The following is a 16,531-nucleotide window of genomic DNA, read 5'->3' as shown; positions in this document are numbered from 1 at the left end:
CCATGGAAAATGGTGAATGAATTCCCGATTTTGCTTTGCTTGCATGCACAGCTTTGGTTTTGCCTATTAAACTGCCTTTTATCTCAAGCCACGAGTTTTCCCACTTTCACACTTCTGATTGTCTTCCATGTCCCACTCAGGAAGACTGAGTGAGGGGCTGGCTGGTGTGGAACCAGGACAGGTGCCTAAATTGAAGGGAGCAAAGTATTTTAGGAACACTAAAGTGGAACTGAAATTTCAGAGTACTCCTCTTGTCTTTCTGGGGCTTGATCACTGGGGCTTAGACAGCCAACAGTGTATTTAATAATACAGACAAGGAAATGTACAGAAAACACAGAAGGGAAAACCACATGATTTTTATGACCTCAGTTTTAATGATAAAGGTGTTCAGGAGAATTTCCAAAGATAATTAAAAAAAAATGTTTTATTCTAAAAGAATGGTTTACTTCATTTGTCTAACAGATGTCTTTGACAGACATCTATGTAGACTTTGTCCATACAGATTATCTGCAGCTATACAGAAATACAACTTGTTCCAGAGAGGTGTGAAGAAAGCAACACTCTCCTCTGAACTTCCTCCCTATAAGGAAAATTTTCTTTCTATTTCTAGTCTGTTTCTAGTTCAGCTAGCATTTTGTTTGAAGGCCATTTCTTATTTTGTCAGGTCTAGACGGCCTACATTTCCTTTAAATTTTTTAAGAAGAATCTAGCTGAAAGCATTTAATAATTAATATGTTTAACGTTCTTTTCATTGGAGATATATTTCCATGGCTGACTCAAACAGTGTCACTCTTCTGGCTCTTGAAACACCCAAGCTACTGTGAAAAGCAAAATACATGTAAAAACTTACTGCAAATATCCATAAACAAGAGAATTCAGATCTCAGGGTATAGCCAGGTATTTACTTAGGGTCTTTCAGCTGCTGAGTCCTGTGAAAAAGTATTTGTGCCCTAATTACAAAAATTTCCCATGAGTTTTTTAGAATATATGGATGATTAAAAGGATGGATAGAAGATAATTTTTTGGCACAAAATCTGTTATAAAAAGGGTTATTTTATTTTCTGAAGAAAAAAAAATCATCAAGATAGACATTAATCACTTGTTAATTCCTTAGTGAAAAGCAGAAGCTGACACAAAAGCAAGAGTCCCACTGTAATAACTTCTGGTTTTTACCCCCACAGAAAGGTAGGACCTCATTAATTTTATTGTTTAAAATACAATCAGTGCAAAGTACCTTACTGCTGCCTTTGTTCCCAGATAACATGTGGGAAGGCATATTCCTGAAAGGAGTAAGAACATTCACTAGACATGTGCAGGTTATGTAAGAGAAATAAGCCTGATCATGATTTTTCTTTACAGTCTTTGAGAAGTTTAACTTTTCACTTTAATTAGTGACACATCACCGATACTGGCTCAAACTAGAACCCAAATATTAACTTGTGAAGTTAGGGAACATTGCACTGCCCACACATTCTGTGGATGAAGTTCTACATAAAGGAAAAAGAGATCTCTTTATGCAATGAAAAATTTACAAGTTGACACCAGTGAACAGAAGGCTGAAACTGAAAGGTTTTATCAGCCATCCTGGCAAGACGCTCAGTGTTTTGCCAAGACTGTGCTTAACCACTAAGTACAAGTCAATGTTTCAGATTTTAATGGTACAGTAGGCAAACATTAGGGCTACCATATTATTTAGGTGCATGTGTCCCACATAAGCACAACAAAAATGCCAGAGTGCAATTCTCCTGCATTGGACACTGTCTGCATCGGAGTGGTGGGATCGAAATATGATGGGAATTTGTGCACAAGTGCTTTTCCTCAGGGCACCTTGCAGCATTTTGCCAGCTTTGAACTCCACAACTCTCTGCCAGCCTCAGCAAGGCAGCTCCAACACACCTCAAGCATCACATGCATTCCCCAGAGGTTAGGGAAGAGTGTGGTACAGCAAGTCAGAAAACCAAACTAATGTCTGGAAGACAATGGAGCCTGGAATAATAGTAACAGCAACCTAGAGAAATCCATGCCTCTGTTTTTAAGGACAAGTATATTTGGCTGTTTGTGTTTTTCCTTTATGTGTTTTACAATAAGCTGCTTATACTTGAACATTATACATAGATTGCTTTTTAATAATACGACAAGACTGTCATTTCTACAATAGATGCCATACTGATAATTAGATTTTTAAAGATGTCTTCCTCTCTGGCTTCTCTTATAAATTGAATCTGAATTAACAAGAGGAAAAAATGAAAGATGAATACTGATACAGTAATTCAAAATGAGTTTACTTCTACATCTGTGAACATTTCTGTTTCATTACATCTAGAAATGACATTTTTCTGTCTGTTCGGAAAATCATTATAATGTGGTTTCTAAACTCTTTTCAGTGAAAGATGTAGGTAGTACTTATTACTATGTATGACAAAGTAGTAAGTAAAAGGCACATAAAGCTCTCTGATGATCATCTCAAGAGTTCTTTGCAGCTATACTTTCCACTCCCTCTGCACACTTTGCTCTGTATTTATGAAGTTACAGGACTTAATGCTCAAATTATTGTGTGTTTTCTTATGTGAAGTTAGCTGGAAAGAAGGCACTGCTCTCTATATTCCCCACTGAAAACAAAGCTCAAACCCCAGCATTTCATCACCACTACCAGATAAACAAAAAGTATTGGACAGCCCATTGTACAAAGGTAAGAAGAAGGGTAAGTGAGGCAGTGATGTAAGTAGGCTCCACAGAATTATAGTACAATTTCAAAATGAAAACATGTAACATACAACAAACCAAGATACAGAGCTTGTATATGTTATTTAGGTGTAGTAGGTGGTTGGCAGCAAATGGCAGTGGGGAATACAGTTTACTTCTTTAGATAGCTGTGTAATCTCTTAGGTCTAAATACTAATTATGCGAACTGGGAATCCTACATAAATTTGCTTGGGCTTTTTTTTTCCTTGGGTTTTTTCCCTTGGGCAGGGGATTGGTTATTTTTAAGCTTCATGGAAAATTGTTTGTTGAAAATATTTCAGTTATGTGTGGAGGAGAAATTATTTTACTAGTTCATATTTTATATTTGGCACTATTCTTCTCAAAAAATCCAAATTCTAAAAACATTTAGGAAAAAAATTCCTAAATGACAAGTAGTTTACATTTTAAACAGATTTCAATGCAGGATGAGAATGGTACATTTTGTACAACTTTTAAAAGGTCTTTCATCATTCCATTAAGAAGGGGAATTAATTTTTCCCCTCTGGTCTATGTATGAAGAAGTGGAGTTTCTGGAGTACCATGTCCCCCATTTTCTCAAAACACAGATCTGCATATCTTTATGGTGACAGCATACAGTGAAGAAATTCTAATACAAATAACATTAAAAAATTCCATAATGCTCAGCTATAAACAGAACCTGATGCATTAGTTTTTAAAGCATGAAGACTAATAATGCAGGAGTTGTTTTTTTTTCTGCAGTGGAAAATAATCTTTAAAGCTAAATAACATACTGTGTTAGAAAGAAAGAAAGAAAATATTACTGCAAGCAGTTCAGTATCAACCCATCTTCAGTGATTTCATCTGCTGGAGCTAGAAGTAAATGTACTTCCACATTTTTTATTTAGAGGGAAAACTATTAACTTTGGTCTCAGATGGCATTGAAGTCTGTCCACAGCTGAAATGATTTAACACATTCACCCATCCATAATGAATCCTTATCCATACCATCTGATTTTCTTGTCTCCTCTAAACCTTTCTCTGCTTCTCTGTTCTGCTCAGTTGCTAACTTATAGGCCTGAGGGTGTCCAACTCTTTTTTCCGTGGAGATATATTGGAATTAGACATCAGGAAACATTCACTGATACTTCCATGTTTTGCAACATGCACACTACATTGGGGATTATGCAAGATTTACCAAGGGTAAACACAGGCTTTTGTTATAATTTCCTAATGAAGATTATCAGTGATATTTTGAAGAGTTAATAAAACACCTTGTAGTGTTTGTAGTCCTGTAAGAATACCCTAATCCCTGGGAAGTTTTCTTACTTTGCTCCTCCACACTGGTACCACAAGAAACGTCTCCTGATCTGGAGGGAGCAAGCTGGAATCCCCAGAGAAGGGAACACTGTAAATTCTGAGTCAGTAAATAAGCAGCTTTGCATGCAATTTTTCAGAATATAAGCCAATTTACTATCATTCCCCAATGGTGCTAGAATTCAGAATTTACTGATATTATTATTCTGACATCTTTTATTTATGAACAGAAGATGATATTGGATTTGGGGGTTTAAACATTATCTTCCACCCTTTTTTGGGGAGATTATAGTATGGTTCTGATGCTAAACATAGTTTGTCAGATGCTTTGAGTTTTCAGTGCATAATTAGATGTGAATCTATTGTTATCCCTGTTTACCAACAGCTCTGATGTAGTGGTATTTTCTCTCTGAACACTGAAATTAAGGTGGATTACTGTCAGTGCTGCAACAGTGTTATCTACCCTCACTGAATTCCCATGACTAACACTGTATGAGACAATCTGACTGCCTAGCTGAGAAACAGCCACTGGGAAGTGAAACTGAATATTCACCAGGGACATTATTCTTCACTAAATGACAAGCATCAGATGAATCAAATGTATCTCAAATGTCAATTCACTACCTTTTGCTTTGCAAATGTGTCTGAACAAGTTATGGCTGCACCTATTAAACAGTATTTTATTACTAAATTAGACTTAAAATTGTGATATTCCTAAGCTATCAACTCAGTAACACATTGAAATGACCCTTTAGCCAGAGACGTTTAATCAAATAAAATCAAACAAATAAATGCTTTGGACTGTAGCTCTTCTGACCAGTTCTCTGTTCATTTGTTTGTTAATATCAGACATGTATAAGTAGCTACATTTTTATGTATATTTTTAGAGAAGACATTCAGCATGCGGTATTGTTACAATGACTGACAATCAATGCAGATTGACAATCTGCACTACCCCCCCCTACAACCTGCCCCCAGAATATTGTCATTTTGTCTTTTGCTAAAAAATCAGTTATTGATGTTTAAATACATGGATTCTGAATTTTCTAAATAATTATCTCTAAGTGAACAGTGTGTGTATTACCTATAGATCAAAACAGATTGGCAAATGAAAGGAACACAAACTAATGAAAAACTAAGGAAGGATACAGAAGAGATGTTATCTTCACTCAAGTGGATTTTCTTCACACTGCTTGAGAAAAATGAGATAAAAAGTCTTCACATGTAGAATTTCATCTTATCAGAGAACTCTGTGTCTTCAAACAAAAGAACACCCTTGTGATCTAATAAAAAACATTTTTTTTTCTGTACAGAGCCTAATTTCTTAGACCATTTAGACTACAGCATCTCTAGCAGATGGAAAATTCAACCAAAATAATTTTCTTTATAATAGCAAGTAATTGCAAACACATCATGTTGCTCTTTCTTTACAAACATGCTGCAGTTCAACCAAAAATGCATGTAAGATGAAGGGCTTTGAATCACCTATGGTTTTGGATTTTACCCAGAGTATTATTCTGGCCAGGAACTGAACAAAGTAATGGAAAGGTATCTATTCCAATCTGCCACTGTGTTAGGCTATTATAGGTGCTGTTAAATTGGATTACACACAGAGCTGAATTTAGTGTCACACATGACGAATCAAAGAGCTACAAGTACAAATAGCTGGTTTAAGAGGTTTATTTCAAGAAAGTGCTAGTAAGAATGAATACCTCACCAATGTTAAATGTTTCAAGAGGGCAAGACCACCTAACAACAAAACATGCCAGAGCTCTGTTATAGAAAGGCTCACCCAAGATATTTAGAGAACAAATTCTAAAATTAAATGTTATATCTAAAGCAGATTGAAGAAGGACACAGAAAAAAAATACAGTGACATTTGAAAATGTAGATATTTTTGTCATCCAATGACTTCATTAGGTTATTTTAGCTGCTGTTTATCTTAATTTGGATTACTGACACAATACAAACAAACATCAAGGAAATTCTGCAAAATATTTTTGTTCTTTTCTAATAAAATCTCTTTGTTATTCTAAGGGTAAATCTTCACCAAGTATCATCACAACTTCCATAGGGGCCTTTTCTGCTACTGTTGTTCTTTGGGCTTGAAAGGAATCCCTTCCCTCTGGTCCTGCATGTCAAATTCCTAGTGAACAGCATCTTATGACCAACCACGACCAAAACAAATTTACCCAATTTTCAATGCACCTCTACTCATGTACCAGAATTTCTCTCTCTCTTTCATTCTTCCCCACTGTCAGTTCTTTCAGATACAATTGCAGAGTCATGCGTTTACATGTAAGATAGAATAGGAAAGCAAGAAAGCAGAGGATGCAAGTACTAAAATTCTTTATCTACAGTTTTCGTTTTTTCAGGAATGGAGTGTATGGATTTCATTAGCAGCTTTATAAAGTGGCAGAAGCTGGAGCAATAGACAGGAGGCTTTAGAGGGCAAAGAAAATAAAGAAATTTTATGGGGATATTTAAATACAGGCTTAATGTGGCAAGGGACAGACTCAGGGAGATCACAGCTGAACTTCCAGTCCTGTTGTCAATGTCTATCACTGTTCTGCAAGCCTCATCACACTCATCCTGAAACTTCTTACAGAAATTGCATCTCTGCTACCTCCCCTCAAAATCCTGCACTTCTTTCATTGCACTTCATTGATCAAAAGAAGATAAATTAAACGTTCACCTCTTAACTTCTAATCACTATGCTTTAACAGTGACCCACTTGTGAGGCACTTCAGAGCACACTTGAAACACTCAAAAGCAGAATGTCCTGCATCTTGCTTCTGGCATCAGCTGCACTACACTCAAAGCATTTATCATCACTCTGGCTCTCTGATCCTTCCCAGGATCGAACTTCTCACTGTGATGCCCTTCTGTACAAAAACCTTAGTTAATCAATGCTTACACCGTGAGAGCTCATACTGCTCCATGAGCAACACCAATATTATTTCATGGTGAAGCAGACATTTTAAGAATGCACGTAGCAGCTTCAGGGAGGGCTGTTCTACAGCTTAGCTTCATTTAAAAAACACACCAAGAAATCCTAAAATATAAATCTGCATAGCAAAAAAATGTAATACTAAGCATATTAAAGCTTATGTTATATTAGCAACATGAACAGCCTTGTAACAGACAAAAACAGCAGAAAGGGAAGCCTAGACATCAATTGAATAACTACCTATTTTGTGAAGCATGACCCTTTTATAGAAACCCCAGGCCCTTTATACCTTGAAAATCTTTCTCTTTTGTTGTAATATGCATTATAAATCAATCACAGAATTTAAATTTAAAGATCAACCTTTGTCTCTCCTTAACCTATTTTTTTTTCTGTATTGCATTATTTAATGCACAATTTTCTGCCAAAAAAATTTAAAAGTGGAAATATTTTTACTTTTACTGATGTACTGTCAAACTAAAATAAAATAACTAAAAATTTGAAAAATTAGAAGAAAAATATAAGAGCAATTATTAAATTGGAAATTAAAACACAATGATTTCTAAAAGAATATAGTTTTTACTATTTATTCTTGAAAGAAAACAAAAGAAAATATACTTCTTTCTTATTTTGAAGAACAAATGACTATTTCAGTATTTCCTGTGGTTCAGGAATTCTGTTTCTGCTACAATCAAGCCGTCCTATCACCCATGCAGAACCTTATTCCCTGAGAAGGATTTAGGTTTAATAAGAGGTCTTACTGATCTGTTTCATGACTTGCTTATTTGGCAATTTCTTGAATATTGTAGGAGGATTACATTAGCTTTGCATGTCACAGGGAAAGAATATGCAGCAATGCCAATGAATATTGAACTTCAGGGTATTGTTGAATTTTATAGAGTTCAAAAATCTCATTTTGACTAACTGGGTGAGTGATTTGGAAATAGACAGTGAAGACAGCATGTAAAAATCAAATTATGATAATACTTAAAACAATAAAAACCACTTTGTGACCCTTTATTGTTAAAACAAACAAAAAAGAAACAAACCAGCCCTCAATATTTCTTCCCTGAGGGACAGTGACTTGGCTACAGCATTCATGTCTAGACAAGAAAAATTAAATTTATCTGCACACATTTCTCTTCAGCATTTAAGGGGAATGGAGGCACTCATTAAATTTAAATCGTAGTGCTCTGAATGCTGAAGTATGCTGAGGTGCAGATAAAAACTCCCACTCTGCACACTGTTATGCACAAGCAGTGCAAGGCAGGTAGTAATCCCACTGGATTGCTCCATGGGAGGATCAGCAACATCCAGTCACTGAACCCTGTGTCAGTGTGGTTTGAATAGCAATGACCTGAGACCCTGGCCATGCTGGGCTGGCTTTCCAGATAGAACAATTCAGAAATAGATTAACAAGTAACACTACATCTACACAGTATCACAACATAAGCTGTTTATACAAATGAGTTTTTCTCCCATTTCATGAGATTTAGTACGCTGTTGAAATACTTTTGCAAGAATTATCTCACAATATGCCCAGCTGTTCTGCCAACACTGTATCTGTGTTCATTATTTTTCAAAAAACTCCCACTGAGGTAGCAAAATTCAAGTCTGAAGTATTGTCTACTTGTTCAGAAACATCAATAAATTATGCGACTTTAAGCAGCAGCAGATCCCCAGAGTATTTCTAATTAGAAAACCTCTTGCTCTATATAATACACCCACATTTTTTCCATACACAACTCTAGAATAAACAGTATTTTGTTTATATTTCCTCTAACTTTCCAGGCAGCAGAATTGCTACGATATTTTGAAATTCTCCATCATCTAAGGCAACCCTTTTAAATGCAGTACTAGGGTGACCAAAACTACAGTTACAACTTCATTTCATGGAGTCGCACTGCAACTTCCTGAGCTTAGAAGTTAGTTTAGCCCATTTCTTGCAAGGGCTCTTTCAAAAAGTTTTGACAGGCAACTAAAGTAATAGCCAAACATGAAAACACCCCTGCCCTGCTCCTTCACCAGGAACACATACCACAGGACCTGTCGGCATCTATTACACATATTACATAGTGTGTAATATAATTTGATGTCGCAGCCTTCAGAACAGAGGTTAGCAATACTGCCACCTTAGCAGAAATGTCTGCACTAAGCTCTGATAGAACCCTCTGCTTCTGTTTGTCAGGCTGTAGCGCTTCAGAAGTGACAGTACAGTAAGTGTACTGTCACACATGGCCCTCTGGCCAGAGTATATCCACCTACCCTAAATTAATATCCTTAAGACCAGTTGCATGTCAGAAAGAATACAGGTGAGCTCATGTGTATACAAAAATGTGCCTAAAGAACTGGCATTTTTTCACCTTGATGTTGTCATCCTCATTAGAGGTTGTTACCTTTCACAAGAGATTTTGTTTTGAGAACTGCAGAGGGATAGGCTTTTGGGGTGAGGGTTTCTTCCTGAACTGACATTTCACCAGAACATGCATCTGCAGGACTGTTCTTTAACTGTGCCATTCAGTGTTTGTGTTCTGTTTCCTGGAATCTCTAGAATAATTTTCAAAATATAGATGGTGAGAACTAAGCTGACAATTTTAGAGGAGCAGAAAAGGTCAGTCCTATAGCCAAGGTGAGATGTAGCTCAGTTCACCACTTAAAAACTTATAAAAGAAGGAGAGCTACTTTCTTATGCAGACAGATAGTGATAGGAGAAGGGGAATATTTTAAATTTAAATAAGAGAGATTTATATTAGCTGTTTGAAAGAAATTCTTTACTGTGTGGGTGGTAAGGCACTGGCACAGATTGCCCAGAGAAGTTCCATCCCTGGAAATGTTCAAGGCCAGGTTGGATGGGGCTCTGAGCAACCTGGTCCGGTGGGTTGCATCCCTGCTCATGATGTGGGGATTTGAAAGACATGATATTTGAGGTCCCTTCCAACTCAAACCCTTCTATGTTTCTATGACTCACATCAAAATTATTCAGACTGTGCACCTAGGTAGCATAAGAGAAGGAAATTATTTTAAAAGAATATCAGGAAAGGGCATTAACCCCTCAATCTTTCCAGGAAACCGAAGACTACTAATGGCTGCCATGGTTAAAAGCAAATATACTTCTCACAAAAAGACATATTTGGGAAAGTTACCAAGCTCCCTTTCTCATAAACAAATTACAGTCAATATGGCTCATTTAGGAGTGGAAAGTTTATGTCCGGTTAGGAATGTGATATGGAATGAGTAAGAGGCTCAGCTGGGATCATTAAAAGCAGTGAATCAGCCCTGGCTCTGTACAACTTACATGTTTTTCTCCCCTGCTTGACTCAGAAGAGTCTAGTTCACCACTGGAAAACCTGTAGGATAAGATTTTCAGGAAAACATTAACCACAGCTAAAATTTGCAGCTGGTTAAAGCTGGCTATTTAAAAATCTCATTTCCTCTGCCTACATACAGTTTCAGATATTGTAGATGTCTGTGAGTTTTTGGTTTTTTCTAGAGTAATTACACTTACTGTACTTAAAAGATGTTTCACTGCCAGTTTTCCTTTTTTTTGTGGCAAAAAACAGATCCATAACAAGAAGTAAATTAATAATACAGAAGACATAGATTTTAATATTATCCTGTCAAATAAAGTTGTAAAACTAAAAACCAAAACCAGACCAAAATAAACAATCAAAAATCAAAAAAACCCAAACACACAAAAAAACCTCAACAAACAAACAACCAAACCCAAAAAAACCCCAAAACAACCTAAAACCCAACCACCAACAAACAATAAGAAAGAAATGGAGCTATATCTTTTAAAGATCTTAATTAAGATGCAGAAATATCCTTAATACTGGCATAAAGTGACAAATAACATCCCAGAACATCACAGAATGTCAAATGAGAAACTTAATGACAATCACAAAAATGTTATTGTTTAATAAACACATATTTCCCTAACCCAAAGAGAGGAATAATCTGAAAAGACTTGAAAAGATATAAGAAAATGAAGGACATATGGGTTTAAAACTTCCTTGCTTTTACTTTTTGCTAGTAAGTATTGCTAAAATGTATAAATTTTGCACGTAACAGGCATGGTGGCTAAAAACTCAAAAGGATTATAGCAAAGTGCTTACATTAACAGAAATCTAAATTACAACTACAGAGTGAAGGAATAGTGATGATGTGTAAGAAAATACACCACTAAAAATTATTCGTTTTAAGTGCTCCCATTAACAAGGTTGCACCACATAAATAATTATGACTGCCACATTTCAGTGTTCGAAAATTCACCTACAGAACTTATTTAAAAACTAGATTACTACAGAATTTCCAGTAAAGAACCCAAACAAAACCCCCAAAACCATAAATGTTAAAAATTATGAAGAAAGCAAATGCAGTAGGCAAGGCTACCTTTTGGTGAATGTCCACAGCAGTTCATACATTCTATGTGACCATTTCTGTTAACAGCAGGAGTAATAGCAATGGGATCAGCAGCAGAATGAAAGTATACTTTATTTATCCCTAATGCTGCCCTATGGAACATTTTCTTCTAAGGGACAGATAGCAAAGCAACAAAGTAGCAATTTATGTTAAATTAAGAAAGGAAGTAAGAATGCTACATTAACAATAAGAAGAGCTGCATCCCACCAGATCACCTTGGCTCTCTTTGCAGTCAATGAGTAAAGAGTTGTGTTTTCTAGCACAGAAAAATAAGATTTTGGAGGATTTCCCCACATGTGCATTAGACGCTTTCCAACTATATAACAATAGCCTAGTTGTAAACTCTTGCTCTATACAGTATTGATAACACCTGTGCCACTTCTTAAAATCTGTGAAACTCTATATCTACCTATGATATTGTAATAAAATGTTTTCAGAAGTCAGCTCTTCTGAATATAAAGATCATTAGACACAAAAAAAGACCTGAGGCTAAGGTTTTTCTGATACCACGTTAAGATACATTATGTCTTTCTGTAATGATACATCCCAGTGTCTTGAGGCTATTGGCTGATGTCAAGATATCCTCCAAACTATAACAGCAATTGCTAGCAACATTCAGATCTTCAGCTTGCTGTAATAAATGTCTTAAGGTCACTTTCTTCTAAACACTAGCCTGTGCTTAAATATTTTTTTTTAAAAAATCTCTTAAAACCTCATTATTTAGGATGGCATTTTAGCAATTTTTGTTTTTTAATCCCTTTCAACATAGTTTGCCTGATCTTTTTTTTTTTCCAATTCCCAAACCCCCTCCATCAGGATCACCTCCCACTGTCATATTTTTCAGAGCAGAAGTCTGAGGTGGTAGTTGATTTCAGCACAAGTCTCCTTGCACAGTTCTCTTCCTGCACGAGAGAGATGGAAGAGATGACGACGACGATGACGATGATGATGACACCTTTAACCATACTGTGCTTCTTCTACACTGAGCATAGGAAAACAGCCTGTGATTTGAAGCATGTCAAAGGACCTGCTTGGTGAAATGCTGTGATTTTTATTTTTCTCCCCAAAAGGCCTCTCTCACTGCATGTTTTAGCCCACAGTCTGAACCAGAATTAGCCTTTCATGTGACATTCAGCTTTGTTTTGGTAAATCTTTGACTTCCCTCTTACACATGAGTACTTTAATATGCTGTCTCCATTATATTACCTCACTTAATTCCAAAACTTATTGCTTATATTTTTATACCAATATGCTTTATAGGGAAAATTCCTCAAGTATTCATAATGTATTTTCACTTATTCTTCTTAGTTTGAACTGAATTGAATTGAACTGAACATCGGAATTATCACTCCTAATTTATTTTCCAGCAGAATAAAGGATTCCAGCATCCAGTGTCATGGCATTCTAAGGAGACCTCCAAATTAGATTAAGTTTTTTAAATTGCACCTGTCTTTCACTGAACATTTTTCCATTTCATTTTGGTCTTGGCAGCTCATATTCTTCAGACCTTTGAAAACCAGACAGATGGATTTCTAAGTCTAACAGGTGGACCAGTAAGAAGGAAAAACATAGAACTATGGAACTATGCTAAACAGGTGCTGAAATAGCCTCAATGCCTACATTAACATGTCAACCATTTTTCCATTACAGCTGGGTGCTAGGCATCTTGACCAGACTGTATGGCTCTCACCCAGAATTCTTCTCTGTACTTCCCTACTCTATGACTGCACTTCTTACTCTGACTTTCTCTGGAGGAACAGAGGTAAGGATACCTCCTAAATTCACCTTGAAAATAAAATAATCACAAATTAGAACCTGGAAAGCAGGAATTAAGCTAATAAGTAGCCCTCACACAACTAAGTTCTTCTGCTTTTCATATGACATAAAGTGTTTTCTATCTTTTAAAAATAATTATGCATACTGTTTCTAGGACAACCATCCCAGATTCCTAATTAGTCTCCCTTGGTGGTACTATTACTACTACTACTGCTACATGGAAGAATAATAATTTCCTGTGGGTAGATTTCCCATGTCTGTGCTCTAATTCAAAGCCTGACCTGTCTGTCCTGGACTACATACAGTATGGCAAGAGCCTCCAGCTTTGGAGAGTTTTTTTCCTGCCAAACCCTTTCTCCCTCTCTGGTTTGGAAAGAGACTGGAAGCTGAGAGATGCTGCAGCAGCATGGAAAGCATCTAGATGACAGCCATAAACTGATTTTATTCGGGCTTGGAAGAAAATTAATTCTAGTCATATGAACAAACATTTATGGATCCTAAAGGAAAATCAATATTTCCACGTGACAAAGTTTGTGTGTCTGCATGATTACTGCCTTCAAGGTCTTGTCTATTACCAGGACAAGTAAAGTGCCACTGTTTTATTTTGGTCTTGTATCTCACATAAGAACACTCAGCAACTTTAAGAGTTTGAGCTCCAATGTGGTAACACAAATCCACACATTGTCCTGTATAAAGTCCTCCACTCTCTTCTGATAAGCTTGCTTAATCTCCCCTCATTCAATGATAACATTAAAATTTCAGTATGCATGCTCAACTAGGAAAGACTATTTTGTTGCTGGCTTGGGGTGTTTTTGTTGGGGTATTTTTCTGAAAACAGTATAAAACATAATCAAGACTTTTCACTTAGAAATAAAATCAAATTAAGTAAGAGAAATGTGATGACATTTTAAAATGTGAAAACTCAGCAATTATCAAGTGAGCACTTCTGGACAGTGAATTATGAAAGTATGAGTGGTCTCACTAGAAAGTGTATAGAAATATGGTTAGTCTAGATGACCTAGTGCTGTATCTTTTCTCCTGCTTCTGAAGTCTGCAATGGTAGGCTGAACTCTTTTCCTGTGAGGGACCTATGAAACATCATAAGTCTCTTATATTCTCTCTCAAGTGCTTGATACAACACAATCACTGAAGTGGTGATGCAAAAAATTAATCCTGAGCAGCTCTCAAAAAACTCTAGGATATTTTCCTCATGCCTTCTTGTTCACTTTTTTCTCAAATTATTGTTTTTGCATGTGATACATCTATGAACACATCTTTTTCCTTTAGGGGTTTCATGGTGAATGGAGGTGAATTTTGGTTTGTGCTTCACAGTTGGCAAATTCCTAATTCAATCATCAACTTTGCATGAATATTCGTTCCTAAATCATTAATTACTTCAGAGATTATAAAATATTAGTTATGACTGGCATAAAAATCAAGACAATAAATGAAAATTTAGAAATAAAATCCTTAAAATTAATTCAATTTTTATACTTCTAAATGGGCTTAAACAGTGCTGTTATTTAAAACCAACCTATGCTGTTCTCAAGGCTTAGACTATACTTCCTCCAGGACCCTCTAGAAACACTTTGACATATGTTTATGTCGCACTTTATCGTTGTCTTGGGCTGCAATGCAAGATGTAACCAAAAGTATGTATTCTATTGCTATCTGTTAAACCAGGTGTGGCAGTGTTCTCTATCTCTTCCACAACCCATCCTCCCTCCAGGGGGATATCTCCTGTTAATGGGCCAGTGAGTCTCACTGCATGGCTGATAAAATCACATCAACCCATTGTGAGATGCTCCACCCAGGGGAAGGAGCCGAGCATCTAAACCTGTGTATCTTTGGAGACCCAGAACACCACAGGCAGCCTTTTTCCACTGCATTCCCAGAGGAGAGAGACTGGACCCATCTATACCACCAGACCTTCAGCAGGAGTCTACGCCCTTCTATTAATTAGAGTAGATCATTACTTCAACACAACCACGTCTGTCGTGGCAGGAGGACTGCAGCCACCATTTAATCAGACTGCTACCAACACCCTGAAGAACAGGGTGTCAGGTTGTACTCTGACACTGACAGTGGGTTGGTTTTTTTGATGGTTTTCTCTTTTATATTACTGCATTTTTATTTTAAATTTATTTTAATTTGCCTAATAGAGAACTGTTATTCCTATTCCCATATCTTTGCCTGAGAGACCCTTGATTTCAAGATTATAATAATTTGGAGGTGGCAGGGGGGTGTGGTGGTTTACATTTTTCCATATCAAGGGACGTTTCTACCTTCCTTAGCAGACACCTGTCTTTTCAAACCAAAACAATAATGCTTTTATTATTATTTTTTATTATTTTTATTATATTTTATTATTCCGTATTTAAGGGTGCTTCATAAACGGTTTCATTCTCTTGTTTTTGGCCAAGGACAGGGTTATTTTTTTGCAAAAGCCAGAGGGTGCAGAGCCTGGAGCAAGCATGGGGGATGAAGCAGTCAGGGTGGGATGCTGCTGGCTGTGAGCTGGGTCAGGCCAGGCTCATTTCCATGTCAATAGCCCTACATTTTTTGAACACTTTAGTTATTAATATTGGTGGTGTTATTGTTCATTTTCTAATCCCACTGGTGTTACCAGTGAATTGTTCCTACCTCAACCCCATGATCTTTGCCTTTTGTTCCTCGAGCCACCCATAGGATGTGGGGAAAGAGAAGGAGAAGCAGGTGACTGGCAGTGTGGTTTTGGGCCTGAGGGGTGGGGGGAAAGAGGGGAGCACTAAACTAAAGGGGTACCATTCCAAAACCAAGACAGTCACAGTGCTTTGTGGACACAGCATGAAGAGTTGTCAAAACTAACAATTGTTTAGAACATACATCTCTTCAAGGATACTCATATTAAAACTTGTTTTCTAATAAAAAGATGATGTTTGAAAAAAAGTGTAAGCAGTAACCTAAAATAAAGTCCAAGAAGGTTTTTCTCTTATTTGGCCTTTCACAATCACAATTTTTTCTAAGCCACATCCACCTTACAAATTGCTTCAGACATTCCTTCCACCATCACACAATTCCAGTGAGAACTCAGAAAGAAAAACCTTTGAAAAATAGTGGTTTAGTCAATCTTTAAGAAAGCAGGACTAATCACATGACCTATCAATATCACAGAAAACAAGAATTTTTCAATTACCTGCAGAGCACTAACTGTGCACCTGTAATTTCCTGAGAAATCAGAAACACATCATCTTGGGCTGCCATTTAAATTTTATTGAAGTTTACCATGAAATTAAATCGTTTATTTAACACTAGCTAGGATAGGTTGAAGAGTTTTCTTCTGCTTCATTTTATGGTCTGCAAATTTGAAATTATTCCCACTACCATAAA

General features: G+C 36.5%; 1 protein-coding gene across 1 annotated transcript in view; it reads right to left on the bottom strand.

Moving 5' to 3' along the window:
- Positions 1–11,435, bottom strand: part of TRPM3 (transient receptor potential cation channel subfamily M member 3) — a 305,059-nt gene extending 293,624 nt beyond the window's left edge. Inside the window, exons 1-2 of the mRNA XM_086867037.1 lie at positions 11,357–11,435; positions 10,260–10,311 (exon numbers count right to left, since the gene is read on the bottom strand). Coding sequence (XP_086723163.1) covers positions 10,260–10,311; positions 11,357–11,388 — 84 coding nt within the window. The 5' untranslated portion in view covers positions 11,389–11,435. The remainder of the gene's footprint in view (positions 1–10,259; positions 10,312–11,356) is intronic.
- Between the last annotated feature and the right edge of the window lie 5,096 nt (positions 11,436–16,531).

This window comes from Cyanistes caeruleus, chromosome Z (genome assembly GCF_971803275.1).
Source record: "Cyanistes caeruleus chromosome Z, bCyaCae1.hap1.1, whole genome shotgun sequence".
Taxonomy (NCBI): Eukaryota; Metazoa; Chordata; class Aves; order Passeriformes; family Paridae; genus Cyanistes; species Cyanistes caeruleus.
This window is presented reverse-complemented; position numbering and strand designations above follow the sequence as displayed.